The 23,445-nt window shown below is 46.8% G+C and overlaps 1 protein-coding gene across 1 annotated transcript in view; it reads right to left on the bottom strand.

Moving 5' to 3' along the window:
• Positions 1-23,445, bottom strand: part of LOC311223928 (acidic amino acid decarboxylase GADL1-like) — a 64,567-nt gene that overhangs the window by 13,618 nt on the left and 27,504 nt on the right. Inside the window, exon 12 of the mRNA XM_084308703.1 lies at positions 15,347-15,546. Coding sequence (XP_084164829.1) covers positions 15,347-15,546 — 200 coding nt within the window. The remainder of the gene's footprint in view (positions 1-15,346; positions 15,547-23,445) is intronic.

The following is a 23,445-nucleotide window of genomic DNA, read 5'->3' on the forward strand; positions in this document are numbered from 1 at the left end:
GAAAAGATGCCTGAACTCAGCGCAGGAGACGACCCACTCGCATGGTGGAGGACACATGAGAGAACTTTACCTCACCTTGCCCAGCTGGCGAAAAAGTATTTGTGCATCTCTGCTTCAAGCTCAGCTTCAGAACGTGTATTTAGTACGTCAGGGCTCATTTGCAGTCCAAGAAGGGCACGGCTTACAGAGGAGCACATTGACATGCTGGTGTTCCTAGCAAAAAATCTGAAAGTTGTAAAGAAACTTTAGGCTAGTACATTATTACACTACTTGCACCACCTTATGTGTGATTAGTCTGAGGCCGTTGAATAAGTGCACTACCTATTTAAAAAGAATTTAACTTGAAAATGCACTTTTTTTTTGTACTTGCACTTTAGTGCCTTTTGAATGTGTGCTTAATGCAAAAAAGTTTGAATTATTGTTTTAGTCATTCTGCTGTCTAAATGCCCTACCTCAAGAAGAATATTGTTTCATTTGCTAGTTGCTGGCTGCTACTTGAAAATGCATAAGATTGCAGTTTTTTTTTTACTTGAGGCCTTTATATAAGGTATGATAAGGTATAAGTACTAAGTAGGTATTGTGCATCGTTCGGTTCGAGTCCTACAGTTATCAGTACCCCCATCGTTCCTGACGTTATCTGGACGCTTATCCAGGCTGGTCAGACCCCTAGTGGTGATTGCATCCGAGGAGCTCCGGGTCAAGAGCGACTGGACCTGTATATTGGATTACTCTACCCGACGACGGCGAGCCTTCCACGGCTCTTATGCTTTATGTGTATCACTAGGTAATGTAGAAGGTATGAGAAGGTGGTATGAGAAGGTATTAGAAGGTGGTATGAGAAGGTATTAGTAGGTGGTATGAAGGTATTAGAAGTTGGTATGAGAAGGTATTAGTAGGTGTAGGTGGTATGAGAAGGTATGAGAAGGTGGTATGAGAAGGTATTAGAAGGTGGTATGAGAAGGTATTAGTAGGTGGTATGAGAAGGTATGAGAAGGTGGTATGAGAAGGTATTAGTAGGTGTAATGAGAAGGTATTAGAAGGTATTAGAAGGTGGTATGAGAAGGTATTAGAAGGTGGTATGAGAAGGTATTAGTAGGTGTAATGAGAAGGTATTAGAAGGTGGTATGAGAAGGTATTAGTAGGTGGTATGAGAAGGTGGTATGAGAAGGTATTAGAAGGTTGTATGAGAAGGTATGAGAAGGTGGTATTAGTAGGTGTAATGGTATGAGAAGGTAATGCACTACCTAAGAAGAACTTGACTTGAAAATGCATAAGATTGCACTTTTTTCTTACCCTGCCTTTTGAATGTGTCCTTATTGTTTTCACTAATGCAAAAAAAAGTTTTAATTATTGTTTACTACTACTAGTACTAGTAATTTTGCTGTTGTGAAGTTATATATGTTACACATATAGCCCTCGCCCTGTTATCTTTATCAAAACTGTTACCAACTGTAATACAAACAGTTCAGTTTGTCAGGTACATGCAACACAGATTACAGTGAGTGTTTACATCTGTCTGCTTGAGAAAATACTATGTTCTAACTTCTGCATCTGCAATAAAAATGATTGAAGTGAGATGAACAGTTCTTTTTAAATGTGTGATCTAAAGATAAACAAAGGGTTTTAAAAGTGTTATATTTATCTTATCTTATAGTACCAGAGAGAAGCTGAGGAGAATCAACCAGCAACAAAAGCTAAATTTGTTTAAAAAAAAAAAAAAAAAAATATATATATATATATAATATTTTTTTTTTTTTTTTTGATATCGAAATGGTATCGAAGTATCGATACTTTTCAAGGTATCGTATCGAAGTCGAAATTCCAGTATCGTGACAACACTAGAGCCTTGTAGCCACCTTTAAATTGCGTGTAACAGTGATCTAGGATGTTACCGCCTCTGGTGTTGCAAGTCACATGCTGATAGAAGTCAGGCAATACCTTTCTCAGATTGGCGCTATTGAAATCTCCCAGAACTAAAATGGCGGCGTTAACATTCGCCACTTGGATTCTATTTACCTCGTCGTGTAGTCTGGAGAGCGCAACCTTGTTGCTGGCTTGCGGTGGAATATACACTCCGACCAGGACGATCGCCGTTAACTCCCTCGGGAGGAAGAAAGGACGACACTTGATGGTTATATATTCCAGTTCTGGGGAGCAGTGGTTGGATAATTCCTTCACATTAGTTGGGTCGCTCCAATTTTTGTTAAACATGAAGGCAATACCTCCTCCACGTTGTTTACCGGACTCTGCTGATCTGTCCTTGCGGTGGATAAAGAAGTGATCAGCCGGTTGAATTTGTGATGATCCCAGTGTCAAAAAAACGAGTCTGCAAGGGACCCCCCCCCCCCCCCATGGTGGCTTTGTGAATAGAACAGATATGGTCATGTTTACCTTTGACCTGGAAATAATATAGGTGTCAGGCGAGCAACCCGCACGAAGTGTGCACAGAAAACACGTAATATCTCGCCTTCCAGGAAACAAGACTGGATTCTTTTGAAACGGGACGGGTTTTAGCCTGGGATTGCGCAGGAACAAAGGTATGTAGAAATAAACGGTTTGTTCCCTGTTGGAGTATAAATATTGCCTTTCAAATTAGTCATACTATTGTATCCATAGCTATAATATAGAATATACGATGGGTCTGCAAACATTGTGAAAATGGTCAAAAACGCTGGCGCCAGGGAGTACAGATGGAAAAACAGCGTCAATGAGTTAACGATACCCCACATGGGGGGGTGTAAATACAGGAAGTAGGTCAAAGTTGACGAGCGAAAACGAGAAGGAATCACAGTTCAGAATGAACGACCGTGGATGAGGAAATGGATTTGAGAACTTTTCTTTTACCCGGACTCTCTCAAAGACTCTTACATTTTTTATTGTATCAATTTTTTTTTATTGCAACCACTACAGAAACATGCAAGTACACAACTTTAAGTTCAACTCAAGTTCAGATCTCTGTTACTCTATTTCATTACCACTAAAAGTGAGTTTCCTTTTTTGCATTAGTAACTTCAGAATGTTATCTTTCAAAAGAGACCAGGCTCATGCATGTGCTATAAGTATAAAGTATAAAGCTAAGCTTTGCCAAAAAAGTATGCAGTCCTCAAGTTCAAGTAAAAGAATTGCCATTAAATGACCACTAGAGGGCAGTGTCTAGTAGCCAGACGTTACTGTTGTGCTTTAAATGACCACTAGAGGGCAGTGTCTAGTAGCCAGACGGTACTCGTTCTGCCTGCTGTAGTGCTGTATGCAGTATGAGATTTCAGACTGTAACTGAGGGGTACAATTCCCTGACTGTATTACTAGATATGATACTTACTACCACTACCTTTGTACTTAATATTCGGCCACCCAGTACACGGCATAAATATATTATGATGAACACTGTCACGTAGATGAAACGGATCCAACACAAATGTACGAATTAGAAATAGGTCTTTATTTCTACACAGCGATGGTGTGTAGAGCAAGCACTTAATCAAATCAATCACATTTATGAATGGGAATTAGTATGCACTTTTATGGCAAGAGTATTCGTCGGTATATCAATAGAGAATGTCCAATCTCTGAAGGCGCAGGTGGTACATATACGACCTGGAATAGTTTAAGGAATAACAGCAATGATACTTTAATGATTATATACTGGATACACTAGGGGGGGTTAATCCGGTCGCTTGTAAGCCGACAGGAGTAGGAAGGGGGGGGGGGGTAGAATCCGGCTGCCTCATCCGGCCAAGGGTATCCCAGGTGAACCCACTGTAGTGCCGTTCAATGCGCCGGCGATCCTTGGACCACAGATGAAAGCAGGTGGACTCTTTGTGGGCCGGCGTCCTCCGGTCCACGGAGGAGAGACGTGAAGCGACCTCGTCTTGCAGAGCGTCTCCTCACCTTGCGTCCTCTCCAGGGGGGGGGGGTTCCAACACACGGCAGTGTCGGGGGTCTTTATCCATGGAATAATCAACGTATACAAAGCATAATCCGTGCCGGGGAAGGCGGGCTGTCGTCGGTAGAATAATCCGGTATACAGGTCCACTCGCTCGTCGGCTCTGGGGCTCCTCGGGTGCAGCTTCACGTGGGGTCAACCACCCTGGATAAGCAGCCAGTTCTCTGCCCGAAACGATGGGGTACTGACTACGGTAGTATTCTCACCGCACGAAGCACTATATATTAACAGACTATTATTAGCTTAATAGACTACGTCCAACTCGACGATATAGTGCCAAATATGACTATTCAAATATTAATATACACGATGTCTCAATACCGATGGTAAGCCGAACTTGGCCTTACTCCCACACGTGGCGTCGCGGGGAGGCTTTACGTCTGTGACTCTATTGGAGGGTAAGAAACTGGACTGAAAAGAAAGTCCTACTTTAGTAGCGCAGTATATATACGCACTATGAACAAATAGTCCCATTAGTGGTGCGGTAGCCAGATTCCTACGCGGAACTAGGACTTGTTCGTACATGTTGAGCGGTACGTTTGAACTGGGTCTGAGGGGTATGGCAGCCTGGCACCAAGGTCTCGACCAATAGTAGAATGGAGACTATTATGGGATGTTCAGTAGGCTAGAATGGATATTCAATGCATATTGTACAAGGAATATACAAGGGATATCAAGGAATATTAGAGAATATACAAATACAATTAAATATATATATATAAATAAATATATATATTCGGTTTAATCTGGCCCTTCACAACAGCCACCCCCTGATTGGTCCCAGACCTAATCAGTTAAACAGAGACAGATTAATCGCGTTGTCTATTTACACATAAGGGTTTGCTGTAGGGGTCAGTCAACTTCACAAAGTCATAGGGTTATAGGGTCATGGTCATCATCGATTGTGTCTGGGAGTCGGGGCAGTTCTATGAGCCTCGCCACGGGACGGGTGTAAGTGCGACCCTGGACGAGCACTTCAGCTGCTCGGACCTTGCCGTCGGCACCGGTGATCACTTTGCTTACGCGGCCGGCCGGCCACATAGCTCTGGGCAGTGATTGATCAATAATCATGACGACTGTTCCTTCTGTCAAATTGTCTCTCTCCTTTACCCACTTCTGGCGGGTCTGTAGAGACGGTAGGTAGTGCAGTAGGAAACTGCTCCAAAACTTGTCGGCTAATACTTGGCTGTACCTCCACATTCGTCGGCCGTTCGCTTCTTCAGGCCGGTACATTGTCTGGGGTAATGCAGGATCTAGCCGCCCCATCAGGAGTGTGTTGGGGTCTGCGGAGATAACAGTGCTCAATCCACAGAACACAGGCTTCTTATTCTCAGCCTCCTCCTGACTGGCTTCCCTCGGGATAGGCGTGGGCCACTCTCCTTCCGGGAGCTTTAGGAATGCTGGGCCGTCACTGTAGACATTGCGACGGGTGAGGTCATCTAGGGGCATTCCCCGGGTGATGACGTCAGCTGGGTTCTGTTTTGTATCAACGTAGCGCCACTCTGTTTCTCCGGTTAACTCTTCGGTTAAGTCTTGAATCTCGGTGACTCTGACTCCCACGAAGACTTTGTACTTGCATGAGTCCGATTTGATCCAGGCGAGTACTGTCGTGGAATCTGACCACAGGATTGTTCTAGACACCGGTATGGTGAGCTCACGTTGGATGAGCGTGGCTAGGTGCGCTCCGGCTAGGGCTGCGCAGAGCTCTAGGCATGGGATAGATTGTTGCTTGCGTGGGGCTATTCTCGAGCGGGCGAGGACAAATGCTGTGTAGATCTCTCCCCCCTTTTCTTGGGCCCGCAAGTAGGCTACTGATCCGTATGCGACCTCTGAGGCGTCACTGAAGACGTGTAAGTCCATTTTACATGTCTCTGGCCTCACCGTGGGTGGGAAGTAGCTTCGGCGCATATTAACGCCTGGGAGTGAGTGGAGCTCCATCTCCCACTCTCTCCAGGTGGATGCAAGGTGTGCGGGAATGGGGTCGTCCCAGCCCTGGTCCTTGTCCCACAATGCTCGTACAATCATTTTTGCCCTGGTGGTGTACGGTAGAATACATCCTAGCGGGTCATATTGTCGGGCGAGTGTTGTGTACACACTCCGTCTGGTGGTCGGCGCCGCCGCCGGCCTTCCCTGCTCCGTAGTCAGGGGCTTGTGTCTGTAGTGAAGCGAATCTGTTTTGAATCGCCACACCAATCCCAGGGTCATCTCCTGGGCTTCTCCCGGGATTGTAGCCATCCAGGTCTCGCTGCTGGCTGCCTTGTCCTCGGAGGAGAGGCTGCGCAGTACTTGCGGATCGCTGCTGGCCCACTGCCTGAGATCAAAGCCGCCTTTGATCAATGAGGCGCGGAGTTTAATCAGGAGAGCCTCGGCTTCTTCCTGGGTTGAAAGGCTTTGTAGACAGTTGTCTACGTAGAAGCTGTTCTTTACGCTGTGTCGGACCTCTTCGTCCGCTGCTGGGTCCTCTGCTACATGTTTCTGTAGTGCAAATGTAGCACAGCAGGGGCTGCACGTCGTTCCGAAGGGGAGGACTTCCCATTGGTAGATGGCTGGGTGCTCATCTCCTGGCTTCTCTCTCCATAGGAACCGTAACAGGGGCTTGTCCTCCTCTACTAATCTCACCTGCAGGAACATTCCTTTAATGTCCCCGCTGATGGCCACCTTTTCCTGGCGGAAGCGGAGTAGAACGCCGAGTAGGGAGGGGCCGAGTGTGGGACCGGGCAGTAACTCTTTATTCCGATTTTGGGATCCGATCTGGTAGCTGCAGTTAAATACTATGCGGTCTTTACCGTTGTGATGGACCTTGTGGTGAGGCACGTACCACGATTCAGTGGTCTGGTCAGCCTCTTTAATGTCCATCTTTGTGACGTGTCCCGCTGTGATGAGCTTCTCAATCTCAGCGCGGTATACACTCTCTTGGGCGGGGTTCTTGGCTAAGCGCCGCTCCGTGTTCAGCAGGTACCGTTCTGTGGCGTCTGTCTTGGCGTGGAAAGTAGGCATTCCTTCTCGCCGCAGGAGTGGCGTGGCGTATCTCAACACGCCGTTGACCGGGACTCTCTTGGTCCCTGTCTCGAGGAGGTGAATGGCGTAAATGTCATCTTTAGAGCGAATGTCTTTCCTTCCGTTCTTAAAGGGCATTTGTTCCAAGGTCCATAGCCGCTCTACGTGTTGCAGGAGTGCGGTTTCTCCCTCTGTGACTCGGGAGTGGAGACATCTAGTGGCTGTACTTCGGTTGAGAGATTTGGCGAGCGGGCCTTGGAGAGTCCATCCCAAACGGGTCTCGACTGCTGCAGGACAGCCTCGGGGTCCGGTATGAACCCGGTCTATCGGGACAATGAGGTCTGCATGGTCGGAGCCTATCAACAGGGTCGGCATAGCATTGTCTATGAGCGGGATCGGTAACTTGCGCAGATGTGCATATTTCTCCATCAGCTTGGCGACGGGGTATGTGTACCGCGACAGTCCTATTTCTTGGCTGGTGAAAGCGTCTGTAATCTGGTACCGTCGCTCAGGCTGGCCGCTTGCTGCGATAGAGAATGAGACATTCTCGCCCTTTATCGTCTTCAAATCTCGTCTTATTGTCCGAATTGTCATTTGGGTTTCGCTTCCCCGCAGCCCTAGCTGGGCCGCAGCGGAGGCGAGCAGCAGGGTCTTCTCTGACCCGTCATCGAGGACGGCGTAAGTGTCCAGGACTTTATTCTGGTAGCTTAGTGTCACACGCACTACTTTTAGGAGTACTCGGGCTCCACTGCTGCTGGCGGGATCGATGTACATGACGCTCGCTTTGCTGCTGGATGGTGCGGGTGAAGGGCGCCGTCTGTTACTGTCGTGAAGTATGTCCAGATGGGCTCCATCGCACTTGGTGCACCTTTTCTTTAAGCGGCATTCGGCTGCCATGTGTGAGTGCGCACAGCGAAAACAGCGCTTGTTGGACTTTATCCATTGACTTGCTTCCTCCGCGTTCAGCTTGGGGAAGGAGTCACATTGCGCTAGCCAGTGTTCTTTCTCACAGTAGGGGCACACTATCTTCCACTTCTCCGTTCTGGAGGGGGTACTGTGGCTCCTGCTGCTCGGTACTGACTCCGATTGGTGCATCACAGTCACCGATCTTCTTCCATCATTTAGTCGTCTGGTTCCTTCTCTGGAGCCAGGGGTGCTCCGTCCGAATGTATCTAGCCGTAGGCTGCTGACTTCTCTCGCCAGGAAGTCTGCTAGATCGAGGAGGTTCGGTTCGGGGCCATTCGGGTCTCGGTGGTCTCTCTGTCGCCTAAAACGCTCCTGTCGAGCGGGCGGCAGCTTCTCCAAGATCCTTTCCACATTTGAGTTGGCGTAAAGTTCATGCCTCCCCTTCTCTCTCTGCGCTCCCAACATCCCTACCAGGGACTGCACTCTGATGGACAGGTCGTCCAGTGCTCGATTGTCTATTGCTGGGGGTAAGCGGTCGATGTGTCGGATCTCCTGGATCACGTAATCCCATATGCGCCCATACCTCTGGTCCAATGCTACCAGCGCTGCTGTGTATGGGGTGGTGGAAGTCGCGTAGGCGAGCGCTATATTATGTGCGCGGGGTACCTTTAAGTGCTTCAGTAGGATGGCGTATTTATGGCGTTCATCCAATACATCCACCAACATGGTCTCCAGACACATGCGGAGTTCTGTATACTGGGCCCGGTTCTCTTGGGTGAAGTCGGGTACCATAGGCGTGCCAATGTATGACGCTGACTGTGGATACATCGGCGAGCGTTGGGGGAGAGGCCTCCTAGGCGAGTCTCCTCCCGCTCCTTGGTATGGGCTGGTACCGGCAGTGTACCATGGCCCGCTTGTCCAGGTGCTGTTCCTCGGTGCGGGTCGTGCGTCGTGCTCACCCGTGTATAGAGTCGGGGGTCTGTAGCGCAGCTCCGCGGGAGTATAGCCTGGGCTGTACCGGACCTCCTGGTCCGGTAGAGTACTGTGCTGTCGTCGGGCGTGGTTCTCCTCCTCTTCCTCTTCGTCTTCAGTTAGGTCATCCAGTGCTTGTAGTCTCTGGTTTAGCCTCTCCACAGGATATGCTGCTCCTTCCCGGTTGCTAGGTCTCGCTTGGACCGGTGGGGGGAGGTGGTCTGTGGGGGGTATAGACCTCGTCTGTTGGTCAAGTTCAGGGTTGTTTACTCGGCTAGGGGATGCCGCCCTGGAGGTGTGTCTAGACGAGTTCCTGGAGCCTCTGGCGGAGGGAGAGGGTGTTGTCCGTCTGATCAGCTGTTCTATTAGTTGCGCTTGCTGTCTGTCGCGCTCTGCGTCCCGTAGAGCACCAGCAGCTGCTCGCTGGCTGTCTGCTCGGTCTCGGGCCACATTCTCTTCCCTCTGAATGCGTCTTATTTCTAGACGTATATGCTCTTCTTCGCTCCGCTGCTGGATCTGCAGTCGGTCGCGTTCAGCAGCGGCGTTCAGGCTGATGAGGAAGGCCTGCTGTAGGGTCCTCTCTGCCTCGCTGGGAGAAGGCGGTTGTATAGGGGAGCCTTCCCTCGGGGTACTCCTTGCGGAGCCTTGGAGCTCTATCTCCACGGTGCTCTCCCCGTCTTCTTCCGTGCCGAGTTCTCTCTCGGTAGCGTTGTATTCCTCCCGGGACTCATCGGGGACTACTTCTTCAGTACTGGCGGGGTGTGAAGTCATGTCTGGTTCCCACTGGTCCCCACCGTGAACTTGGTCAGTTACATTAGAACCCGTAGGGGCCTCTATGGTCGGGGTAGTCTGGGCGTTGGGGTTAGACATACTTTTACTTTCTAGTTTTACCGCGTTTACTGTTAGTAGAAGACTAGGTTGTTGACTGACAGCGTAAGCCTCTAAGTACTGAGGGAGCCGTCGTTCGCGCTGCGGGCGTTGGTTAGGAGGATCGTTTCGTGGAGTGTTCATCATAGGCCATTTCAATATTAATAACACTATATTAATATTACACTGATTACCCTCCGGCTCGAAGGACCAATTGTAACTGAGGGGTACAATTCCCTGACTGTATTACTAGATATGATACTTACTACCACTACCTTTGTACTTAATATTCGGCCACCCAGTACACGGCATAAATATATTATGATGAACACTGTCACGTAGATGAAACGGATCCAACACAAATGTACGAATTAGAAATAGGTCTTTATTTCTACACAGCGATGGTGTGTAGAGCAAGCACTTAATCAAATCAATCACATTTATGAATGGGAATTAGTATGCACTTTTATGGCAAGAGTATTCGTCGGTATATCAATAGAGAATGTCCAATCTCTGAAGGCGCAGGTGGTACATATACGACCTGGAATAGTTTAAGGAATAACAGCAATGATACTTTAATGATTATATACTGGATACACTAGGGGGGGTTAATCCGGTCGCTTGTAAGCCGACAGGAGTAGGAAGGGGGGGGGGGTAGAATCCGGCTGCCTCATCCGGCCAAGGGTATCCCAGGTGAACCCACTGTAGTGCCGTTCAATGCGCCGGCGATCCTTGGACCACAGATGAAAGCAGGTGGACTCTTTGTGGGCCGGCGTCCTCCGGTCCACGGAGGAGAGACGTGAAGCGACCTCGTCTTGCAGAGCGTCTCCTCACCTTGCGTCCTCTCCAGGGGGGGGGGTTCCAACACACGGCAGTGTCGGGGGTCTTTATCCATGGAATAATCAACGTATACAAAGCATAATCCGTGCCGGGGAAGGCGGGCTGTCGTCGGTAGAATAATCCGGTATACAGGTCCACTCGCTCGTCGGCTCTGGGGCTCCTCGGGTGCAGCTTCACGTGGGGTCAACCACCCTGGATAAGCAGCCAGTTCTCTGCCCGAAACGATGGGGTACTGACTACGGTAGTATTCTCACCGCACGAAGCACTATATATTAACAGACTATTATTAGCTTAATAGACTACGTCCAACTCGACGATATAGTGCCAAATATGACTATTCAAATATTAATATACACGATGTCTCAATACCGATGGTAAGCCGAACTTGGCCTTACTCCCACACGTGGCGTCGCGGGGAGGCTTTACGTCTGTGACTCTATTGGAGGGTAAGAAACTGGACTGAAAAGAAAGTCCTACTTTAGTAGCGCAGTATATATACGCACTATGAACAAATAGTCCCATTAGTGGTGCGGTAGCCAGATTCCTACGCGGAACTAGGACTTGTTCGTACATGTTGAGCGGTACGTTTGAACTGGGTCTGAGGGGTATGGCAGCCTGGCACCAAGGTCTCGACCAATAGTAGAATGGAGACTATTATGGGATGTTCAGTAGGCTAGAATGGATATTCAATGCATATTGTACAAGGAATATACAAGGGATATCAAGGAATATTAGAGAATATACAAATACAATTAAATATATATATATAAATAAATATATATATTCGGTTTAATCTGGCCCTTCACAACACAGACGCTTGACCTTGAATGAACCCAAAGGGTAAAGCTAAGCTCAGCATCATTCCTCAGCGGGTGACTCAGAGAAAACGACGCGATTAAAACTGATCTACATTAATGAGACAGATTAATATCAGCCCTAGAGCCCCTACCCCATGCATCCAGACTGGTTCCTTCCTGGGTCAGACAGACTGGCTCCTTTATAAAGGTGGTCCTGGGTCAGACGGATACCAGAGCTGTGACCCAGTCGGCCAGAAATACCCCCCCCCCCCTCCATCGCCGTGGCAACTCTGTCGCCTATAGGCTGTCAATCAAATGTAACGGTGGTTTTGAGCACGACATTCTGAGCCACAAATAACCCCGGCAAAAAAATTCTATATAGATATAGTTTCTGAGATATGTGCCGTCTATATACAGACCGGGGGAAACTGGCTGATACCAGCTACAGTGCATCCACAAACTGGCTGATACCAGCTACAGTGCATCCACAAACTGGCTGATACCAGCTACAGTGCATCCACAAACTGGCTGATACCGGCTACAGTGCATCCACAAACTGGCTGATACCAGCTACAGTGCATCCACAAACTGGCTGATACCAGCTACAGTGCATCCACAAACTGGCTGATACCAGCTACAGTGCATCCACAAACTGGCTGATACCGGCTACAGTGCATCCACAAACTGGCTGATACCAGATACAGTGCATCCACAAACTGGCTGATACCGGCTACAGTGCATCCACAAACTGGCTGATACCGGCTACAGTGCATCCACAAACTGGCTGATACCGGCTACAGTGCATCCACAAACTGGCTGATACCGGCTACAGTGCATCCACAAACTGGCTGATACCGGCTACAGTGAATCCACAAACTGGCTGATACCAGCTACAGTGCATCCACAAACTGGCTGATACCAGCTACAGTACATCCACAAACTGGCTGATACCGGCTACAGTGCATCCACAAACTGGCTGATACCAGCTACAGTGCATCCACAAACTGGCTGATACCAGCTACAGTGCATCCACAAACTGGCTGATACCAGCTACAGTGCATCCACAAACTGGCTAATACCAGATGATACCGGCTGTATCCAAGACCTGGCTAATACCGGATGATACCGACTACATCAGCAACCTGAGAGAGTGAACAGTTTTAAGTACCTCTGAGTTCACATATCCGAGGACTTGACATGGACCACACTATAGTGTAGTGAAGAAGGCACGGCAACGCCTCTACTTCCTTAGGCGCCTAAGGAAGTTCCAAGTGAGTCAGAAGATCCTCAAGACCTTCTACTCATGCACAATAGAGAGCATCCTGACTGGGACGACAGTGGCTCAGGAGGTAGAGCAGTCGTCTGGCAATCCGGCGGTTCCCGGTTCGATTCCCGCTCCTCCCGGGCAGCGTGTCGATGTGTCCTTGAGCAAGACACTTAACCCCTAATTGCTCCCGATGAGCAGGTTGGCACCTTGCATGGTTGCCTCTGCTGTCGGTGTGTGAATGAATGGGTAAAATGTGAGGAACAAATTGTATAGCGCTTTGGATAAAAGCGCTATATAAAAAAGCAGCCAACATCACCTCCTGGTTTGGGAATAGCACCGCACAAGACCGCAGCAGACTACAGAGAGTGGCCCGTTCAGCCGAACGCACAATTGGAGGTGGGCTTCCCACTCTCCAAGACATTTACAACAAGCGTTGCAAGGGTAAGGCTAAGAGAATAATCAAAGACTCCAGCCACCCAAACAACTGCCTCTTTGAACTGCTGCGGTCAGGCAAGCGATACCGGAGTCTCATGGCCAGTACAGAGAGACTCAGAAGGAGCTTCTATCCCCAGGCCATCAGGATGCTCAACGACAATAACACTATGTAACAAACCATCAAATACACTCACAGCACACACATCCACACATACACACTCACTTTAAATAAACAACTCACTGTAGCACCCACTTTACCCACTTTATATTTATTGGTAAAGAGATTTGCACTACAATCCATACCTCATTGCACCTTACCCTAAGTTGTACCTCATCCCATTTCTGCATTGTACTGTATACTGTATTGTATTGTAACTCAGTTAAAAAAAATTCTACTCTGTATTGTATATTGTATATATGTATATTGATGAACACTTTTGTTTACACTTTGTTTACGTAATTTTGACTTTCTATTTTATACTTTATCTATTTTTATCTAGCACACTCTCGGGAGCAAAACAGAAAAAAGCATTTCATATAAAAGTATTCTGTATTTTTGTATGACAACTAATAAAGAAACCGAAACAAACAAACAGAACCTGGCTGATACCGGATTATACCGGCTGCATCCTGCAACCTGGCTGACACCGGATGATACCGGCTACAAGACTGCTGACTCTGGAAGACAGATGAGAATACCAGAGCTGTGTGACCCAGTCGGACAGAAATCCCCCCCCCCCCCCTCTCCATCGCCGTGGCAACTCTGTCGTCTATAAGCTGTCAATCAAATGTAATGGTGGTTTTGAGCACAACATTCTGAGCCACAAATAACCCCGGCAAAAAAAATTCTATATAGATATAGTTTCTGAGATATGTGCCGTCTATATACAGACCGGGGGAAACTGGCTGATACCGGTTACAGTGCATCCACAAGCTGGCTGATACCGGCTACAGTGCATCCACAAACTGGCTAATACCGGCTACAGTGCAATCCACAAACTGGCTGATACCAGCTACAGTGCATCCACAAACTGGCTGATACCAGATGATGCCAGCTGCATCCGCAGAAGACTGCTGACTCAGCTATGATGCGCGGTGAGGTTACTGTCCTCCTGTGTTTGTTATATGATATGTCTGAGGAGATCATAGCAGAAGTACAGTATGCTGAGGCTCCTCCATAATGTACATATTGACCACCAGCCACTCAAGCATCGGACAGCCCGACGGCGGGCGGCCACGCACTCGCGTGCACGTCGCAACACTTTGCCCTCGTCTGTCAGCTCCGGGCTGCGTTTATCGCGATCATCCAATACATTGTTGGAAAGTTGAATTTGCCGCCTTTTCGATCGTCACCCCCCTCAACCTATTGCGTAATTATTGCGTAAAATAATATTCCAATTGTTTGATCGCCATCTGGTACATCCGATGTCCATTTGGTCGACGGCATAACCCACCACAACATATGGATCAGGGATATTTGACACGCTTCAATGGAACCGGGAGAACCGCTCCACTCGCCCGACAAGGAAAAGTGAGACCGGAGACACAGGCCAAGATACAAGGGGTGCTCGATACCGGCCGCGAGAGAGAGAGAGAGAGAGAGAGAGAGAGAGAGAGAGAGAGAGAGAGAGAGAGAGAGAGAGAGAGAGAGAGAGATGGGTGCCTAGTCAACATCACACTGACCTGGAGTATCTTCTAGATCAGGGGTTCTCAAATAAAGAAATTTACACTTAATGTATCGCATAATTTCAACGTGGAATTAAGGAATATCAAAATAAAAGCACACGTTGTTGAACTTGATCATGAATATTTATTAGAAAATGTAATTACAGCACTATGTTATCAATACACATTTATAAAACGAGGCATATTTAGACAAATATGCCAGAACATAATATGCCAGAACATAACATTTTATTTCTTTTTTTAAAGGGGAACTATCTTATAAATTGCCAGTGTTTAGCATTGTTTTCTAGCAATGTGGGGTTGTACCAACACTGTCTATGTCTCAAATTCTCATTTTTGCGCATTCCTCCAGTTCAGATGAGACAAGGTCCTCCCCCAGTGAACTAAGCCATTCTGAATTTAGCGTACCTGTGACGTGTAAGAATTCTGATCTGCATACCTCAGCTCCTTCTGTGGTTGTAGCCACCGCCCACAATCAACAATTCGCTCAACAACGGAGCGACCCTTTGAGCATTTTTTTTTCTTTTTACAATTTCTTTTTTTACTTTCCAATGCGCGACCCCACGACCCCAATTTGGGTCGCAAACCCATAGTTTGAGAACCACTGTCCTAGTGCCTAGTCACCATCACACTGACCTGGCCATAGCGAGGGCTCTGTCCACCCTCTCCTCCAGGCCTCTTGTTCCCAAGGCCTTCCACATCAGCCAGAACTTGAAGGCATCCGGCTTGCGACTGCACTGGATGGACTTGTCCCCCGTGTCGTAGCTCACGTCGTAGAACTTGTCCTGCTGGAACAGGTAGGACGCCTGGGCAGAGTGGCACCGCTGGAGAATACTCTGGAAGAGGAGGAAGAGGAAGAGGAAGAGGAAACCCATTGGTTCTTGATGCAGGGGGCGTGATTTTTTTCATATCATATCTAGGGATGCCCCCCGAAACCCAGTTCTAAACGGGAACCGGTACTAAATTAGAAAAAACCGAAGTATTGATAAGCTCTGACGTTATCGGTACTGCTATCGATACTCGAGAAATTATGGATTTTTTTTTAGAGGAATTTAAACGTTGCGAACTATCTCTTCTCTCTCTGTCTCGCTCTGTCTGCACGATAAGCGGGCCGAGTTACACACAATCGCGGCTTGAGTCGCTCACACTCGTACAAATGCACATACGGGTACTTGGCTCCGTGCTGAAGCGTGCAGCACACAGACAGCTCTGCATGCGCTCATCATGGCGGAGATAATGAAACGCTCTAAAGTCTGGGTACACTTTACGAAAGTCGATGCCGACAACGCACGTTGCCACAAGTGCAATAAAACATTTGCAAGTATGGGTGGCAATACAAGCAATTTGTCAAAACATCTGTTGTCAAAACATAACATTAGTCTGCAGAAATGCGCAGTTTTTGACTGCTTTGCTCGCAGTGTTCCATCTCCATCCACGTCCACTGCAGGTAAGCCAAGATACGGAGTTAGCTAGGCTAATAACGAATTATTATGAATAGGCTAATAAATAAAATATAATTGCTTAGCTAATTGTTTAGCTACAAATATATTTGAAAGATGACAACTTTTTATAGATCGTCAGGCTGAGACTGCAGCCACCATGTCCCAGCCCACCCCTCCTCCCTCTACCACCACCGGTCCCAGCCAAGCCCAAAGTCCCTTCACCCTAGCAGCTAGAGGAAGGATGACAGAGGATAGGGTGAACGAGTATCACAGGGTTACTGTTGCTGAAATAATGTTTATTTATTATATTTATTTATTATATTTATTTATAAAGTTATAAATACGTTTTTTTTTTTTGTTATTCGACTAAGATGTTGGCAGTCGACTACGGCTCCTTTCGACCGATTAGTCGACTAATCGACTAATAGGGGTCAGCCCTAGAGAATATATATGTAATGTGCGAACAATTGTACTGTCATATACACCCCGACGCGAAATAACGTTATGAGTGAATCTGCGGTAGTGATATGATTAAACCAATCAGAGAGCGCCTTCGCAAACTACGGCTACGGAAAAAAATCACGCATGCAGGGGGCTGTTGTTTTTGGCCAATCAGGTGGTCGGTGATCCCGCTGTCACATCAGACAACTAACACCACCATAGTGTGCTCATAAAGTAACACGGTGCAAAGACACTCGCCGGTCAGAGGCTTGTTTTACACGGTCTGTGAGCTTCTGTTGGCACCTGGTGCTGGGCTAGAAAAACACCTTTCTACTGGGCATGCAAGATCACTCTTACTCATTTATTTTTATTTTTTTAATTATCTTTTTCCCCCTTCTTTTTTTCGTTTTTCTCCCATCCCAATGTTAGTCGTTATGCCAATTCCCAATCCCCTTCCTGGTCATTGCGCACTCTACCCCCTACCATAGCTGTCAACATTGGGATTTGAAAAAACTTGCTCGTTTTAGCCCCGCCCCTTCTCCTGGCCCCGCCCCCTCAGCCCGCCCCCTCCCACCCGGCCCCGCCCCCTCCCAATGGGGCTGCCTCGTCGCTGCCATCTGCTGGTCAAAACCTGTATGTACCCAGCCATTGGTTGTAGGGTAAACTTTTCCTACTTTAAGTGTAAATGCTATGTAAATTATGGTTTTGTTGAACATTTGTATTTCACAGGAGAGAAACTGTATTCAAAGAAAGCTATTAAAATAGTCTTTGAATCTAAATATACTTTCTTTGTGTTGATTTTACATTAATTCCATGATTTTACTCAAGTAAATATCTGTTACAAGCTTCGGTTTTATGTAGAAAAATGCTGTTTTTAATCTAGATTAATCTAGATTGATTACAGAAAATTGTGAGATTGATTAGTTAATTTTTTTTTATCTATTGGCGGCGCTGGTGTATATATTATATATATATATATGTGTATGTGTATATATGTAATGTGTGTATATATGTCAGAGAATCAGCCCCTTGCGTCCTTAGTGTATAGCATATGACATGGTGTATGTTTGTTCATTGATGTGACAGTGTCTGGCAACATACTATTGTTCTTTTTATTTCTTTGTGTTTGTGATTTGTCTTGATGTGTTTGTGAAACTATAAAAGCTGAAAATAAAATATTATAAAGTGTAAATGCTATAAAAATACAGTAAATTACATTTTATCAAAATTAACCATTAAATAAAGGTTGTAATCTGTAAATGTATTTGATTTGACTGTAAATGTTATGAATTGAAAATGGGGAAAGTCCTTCTCTGGTCTGCATCCCCCCATAACAATTGTGTATTGCGCAATACTGTATTGTACCCATTCTGCAATCTGTTAAATTTAGCAATCAATCAATGTATTACCATAGTGTCTTTATACCTTCATCACTGTAGGCTACATATTAATACTACAACTCGTTAAAGCTATAAAAAATACCTATGGTCATTAATTTAGCAGTGGGAATATCATTTTTGGAACAGTGTGTGTGTCTACAGAGAAACGTGAGATAGAAAAAAAAGCGATTTTGTGTTGTTCCTCAATATCTCTGCAATGCCTGCGAGTTACCAGTAACTGTATTTGTCATACCAAATATAAATCGCATTCAGGAAATTGGGCATCAGTGAGTGAAGGCATGCTCTCCGTGGAGGAATGGAAGGAGGGGACGCGTGAACCTTAGGGGACGAGCAGAGCAAACGGCTGTTCACCAAGTTCCAAAACATTTACACATTCCTGCATCACATACAGTAACTTTGTATTGTTTTATCCACAGAAGATTTGCAAACCTTTTGTTCCAGAGACAAAAGCCACAGAGTGGGCAATCAAGAGACACTGGCTAAGTTGATTTGACACCCTCGGTGCATCAGTCTCTCCCCTGAGCTCTGAGCAAATCCGCTCGCTGTTCTTCTTCTTCGGGTCGCAACGGTCTGACTTCCTGTGATAACGTTCTAATCTACACTGCTGCCACCTGTCGTCACGGAGGGGAATTGCAGCCATTTTGTAAAAATTTATAAGTACAAAATACGTGCCAATACGTGAACCGTGAACAGGGCGTGAAGAGGGTTGAAAAAACAGGAGAATCCCGGGAAAAACGGTAGGGTTGACAGCTATGCCCCCTACTGTTGGTTTAGGAGGGCGGAGACTATCTAGTATCACATGCTTCCTCCGACACATGTGTAGCCAGCCCAACACTTATTTTCACCTGGCAGCGAGGACTATCACTGGGAGAGTGTAACGTGTGGAAGGTCACACTACCCCCCTCCAGATCCTTACCTTGCTGTGCAGGCGCCCCGACCGAACTGTAGGAGTTGCTGTCCACAACGACCCAGACCCACCCACCGGCCTCCCACCCGCTGACTCTGCCAATCGAGCCAGTATGACGGCCGGCCAACCCGGAAGCAACGCTGACAGCTGGATTCGATACCAGTGTCTCTTGCGTTGGTGACGAGCGCCTTGTCCGCTGCGCCACCCAGCCACTCTCGCATACTCATTTCTGCTGGGCAGCATGTAAGATCACTCTTACTCATTTCTGCAGGGCAGCATGTAAGATCACTCTTACTCATTTCTGCAGGGCAGCATGTAAGATCACTCTTACTCATTTCTGCAGGGCAGCATGTAGGGATGGGAATCGGAATCGATTAGGAACCGGTTCCTAATTGTCTGATTCCTGGAATCGCATGCCTCCGTGACTATCGATTCCTCTTATCGATGCCATGTTTTTCCGACAGTTGTGCATTTAAAAACAAACGTTTGTGCCACGCATGCAGCCATAGCAAACTATTTGATTCCTTGACTAGGAAAACCTAAAGGGCTCGATATTGCGACCGTTTTGTGTGTACAGTGAAAACTGAAAGTGCTTTTCATCCTAGTCAATCATTTACATGGTAAAGTAACGTTAGCCGCTAGCTAGCTAAATAGCCATGCTCATTGCAGAGAGAGACAGAGAGAGAACACTGAGCTAGCACGGGTGGGGGCTCGGGGGGGAGGGAGCCGTCTCTCTGTGTGTGTGTGTGTGTGTGTGTGTGTGTGTGTGTGTGTGTGTGTGTGTGTGTGTGTGTGTGTGTGTGTGTGTGTGTGTGTGTGTGTGTGTGTGTGTGTGTGTGTGCGACATCAGAGGAGGTAGAAGCCTCGGAATTTCGGTAGGTGAATTGCTTTCCTAGATGTTACTTATGTATCAGTTATGTTTTTACTTTTAACCTTTATTTATACAGGTAGGTTATTGCTAACGAATTCTCTTTTGCAATAACAACCTGTTGAATGCAACTACAGTTCAATAGATTAAATGAGTTCTCAAATACATTATTTTATTTAAGTATTATTGTTAATTTATTCTCTATAGTTTTTGTATTTTTCTGACATGGGGGCACAACAATAAATGATAAATGACAATCAGAAATGTCAAGTTGCATGTTGTTATTCTAACCAGCTTAGTTCTGTTGCATTTCCAATTTATTTATTTAAATTATAAATGTATCAGGAATCGATAAGCAGAATCGATAATGGAATCATATCGATAAAATCGTATCAATTCCCATCCCTAGCAGCATGTAAGATCACTCTTACTCATTTCTGCAGGGCAGCATGTAAGATCACTCTAAGGTCGCTTTCACACAGGGGCTGTTTGGTCCGGATTATCGGACCAGAATTCGATAGTCCGGTTTTTCGGGTTTGTGTGAATGCGGTCGAACTCGGTCCGCCGGACCAAACAGGCGAACTCTGGTCCGCCTGAAAACGTAGGTCTCGGTTCGCTTCATCGGACCAAACACGAACCAAATATAGGAAGTGCTTCCACTGCTCGCAGCATTCAATGCAAAACAAGCACACTGCATCTATCTCTCTATCTATCTATCTATATATCTATATATCTATATATCTAACTGTGCATCTTGGGAAGAAGGACGAAAAAACGCGGCTTATTATATTGTTATTATTATATATATATAACAACGTGGTGTACAAGTTGTTTAGCGAGAGGATGGTGGTAATCGGCTTCAATAGAACAACTCGCCTCCGCTGATCTGGAGTCAGACAGAGCTCGCAGTCCACACACAGACACACACACGCGCGCGCGCGCACACACGGGCTCGCAGCCACTGTCCAATAGACGAGCGCCCTTTTCGACCGCGTGACATTGTTCAGATAGTTTGGTGCGCCTGACAGATTGCTATGTGAACGCAGGCGAACCAAATGAAGAATGCAACAATGTTGCAACTTCACCACCAGAACCGCACCGAGTCCACCAAAACTATATGTGAAAGCGACCTTACTCATTTCTGCTGGGCATCTAAGATCACTCTTAAGTGCTCCGCACACGGCAGGCGATTTTTGTGAGGCGACCGATTTTTTAAGCGAGGCGACCGACAGAATTCTATCGCCTCCATTGTTATGAATGAGAGAACCCACACGGCAGGAGATTTTGAAGCGACGGTCGCGCAGCTATTTCTGTCGCCTGGCTAAAAATCGCCTCGACCCTATTTTTTGAGGCGACGGCATGCGACACAGCAAGGACAGTGAGGAAATAACATGACTTCTACTGGTGTATCATTTGTACACCATTGATCAATAACCTACGTATTATTACCATGCTACTTATGTTCATTGTTATTAACAGGAACAATTTAAATAAATAACGTTAGTTGGAGAATCTATAGTGGCCGCTTGTCATTCATTAACTAATAAATGAACAATGCACCTACTAGTGTTTTTATACTCGGGTAACAAAAGAAGTTGTGGGTGTTGACAGAGTTTAATGTCCAGGCTGCAGCTGATGTAGTTTATAAGGTTTATTGTCCAAAGAAAATGATGGTTGAGAACAGAACAGTTTGCGTCTTCAGTGAAAAAACATTCTCCTTCAGCAGGTGCATAACATTACTTGTCCAATCGGTGGTAGTGAACGTATTGTAGCGATCAGTCATGCAGTAATGTCAGGAAGAATGAGGAGAGGTTGTATTCGTATATATGGTGGTTTAATTCCAGCTCAATATGGGTTTTACAGGTTAATATTTCCCTCGTAAAGCACAACACAGCTACCTGCTAATACGCTAGCTTCACAATAACTAACATCCGGTCCGTCCTCCTATATCTCCCTCCGGGGGGAAACAAGTAACCACACCCCCAGCTAGACAGAGCGGCACATTATTAGACCTGTGAACGGTCGGATCTGGTGTGGGGGCCAGGCGATTGTCGTTGAGCGACAGACGATCGCATCGCCAGGCGACGTCGCTCGCTCGCCATGTGCGGACCACTTTACTCGTACAGACACACACTGCCACTTTACAAACTCACTGACACTTTACTTTACTGCCACTATTTAGTTTATTTATTTAGTTTACATCATATTAGTTTACTGCCATATCCATCATCTCACTGCCACTTTACTGCCATTATTATTGTATTTTACTGCCATTATGTATTATTCATAGTTACTAATGTACCACTGCTGCTAAAGGTTTTGCACTAGGTGTTGCACTTGTTTACCTCTATATTTACATTCACTTTTTCTTAGCTACTGTCTACATTGTTATAGTCCTGTATACTGTCCATATGTTACTTTATGTTTATATATATTTTCACTACCACACTACAGAAGGTTAACCTTTCACTACCACACTACAGAAGGTTAACCCTTTCACTACCACACTATAGAAGGTTAACCCTTTTCACTGCCACACTACAGAAGGTTAACCCTTTTCACTGCCACACTACAGAAGGTTAACATTTCACTACATAAGGTTAACCCTTTCACTACCACACTATAGAAGGTTAACCCTTTTCACTACCACACTACATAAGGTTAACCCTTTTCACTACCACACTACAGAAGGGTTAACGATAGGTTATGTAGATAACCTAGTTATATTAGTATTGGCTAAGCGTCCCGCTCTGAGCCTTACGAGATACTCTATATCTCCTGTGATACCTAATGTATCTCCCACGAACAAAAAACACATGCACCCCACCTGTATGGGGCCCCGCCCCTTATGGTGGTACCACCCATATAACCATGACTCTGGTCATGAAACACCCTTCCTCGCCAAAAACCCGTCCCAGGAAAAGACCCCTCAAGAGGGAACTCAGGGCGCGCAGAGCGGGACGCTTAGCCAATACTAATATAACTAGGTTATCTACATAACCTATCGTTATATTTCGTATAGCATCGCGTCCCGCTCTGAGCCTTACGAGATAATGGGGAAGAGCGGGCGCGAGACCCGACAGATGTACCCCCTGAGGACCCGTAAGCCCACATCAAGGGGTGCGGGGAGCCCTGTCACCCCATCCTTCCTAACGAAGGGGGGGCGCAGTCAACTCCACCTGAATGCGAACAAGAGGGAGCCAGAACCCCTTGAACACACCGTACAGGCGGAACCACGTGTGACTCAACACACTGCGGCCCATACCCATACACTCCTGCTACCCGACCAAAGGACGGGAAGCAGGAAAGGCCACAGACCCCAGAACCGCCTGGGAGACAGAACCCCCGGTCATGTCCATGAGGTAAAACCTTACAAAGGGGCCCGGTGAGGACCATGAAGCTGCAGCACAGATGGCCTCCACCGAGGCCCCACCCAGGAGAGCGGCAGAGGCAGCCACCCCACGAGTGGAGTGCGCCCTGACGCCCCCAGGGGGATCCTGCCCAGCCAGCGTGTAGCAGAGGGTAACACCCTCGCACAACCAATGGGACAGGCGCTGCTCCGACAGTGCCTTACCAGCACGAGCCCCACCGTAACAGACAAAAAGCTGGTCGGTAACCCTGAAATCCTGAGTACGGCTGAGGTAAATCCCCAAGCACGGACTGGACATGACAGGTGA

The sequence above is a fragment of the Notolepis coatsorum genome (genome assembly GCF_963971535.1).
Source record: "Notolepis coatsorum genome assembly, chromosome: 2".
NCBI classification, from domain to species: Eukaryota; Metazoa; Chordata; class Actinopteri; order Aulopiformes; family Paralepididae; genus Notolepis; species Notolepis coatsorum.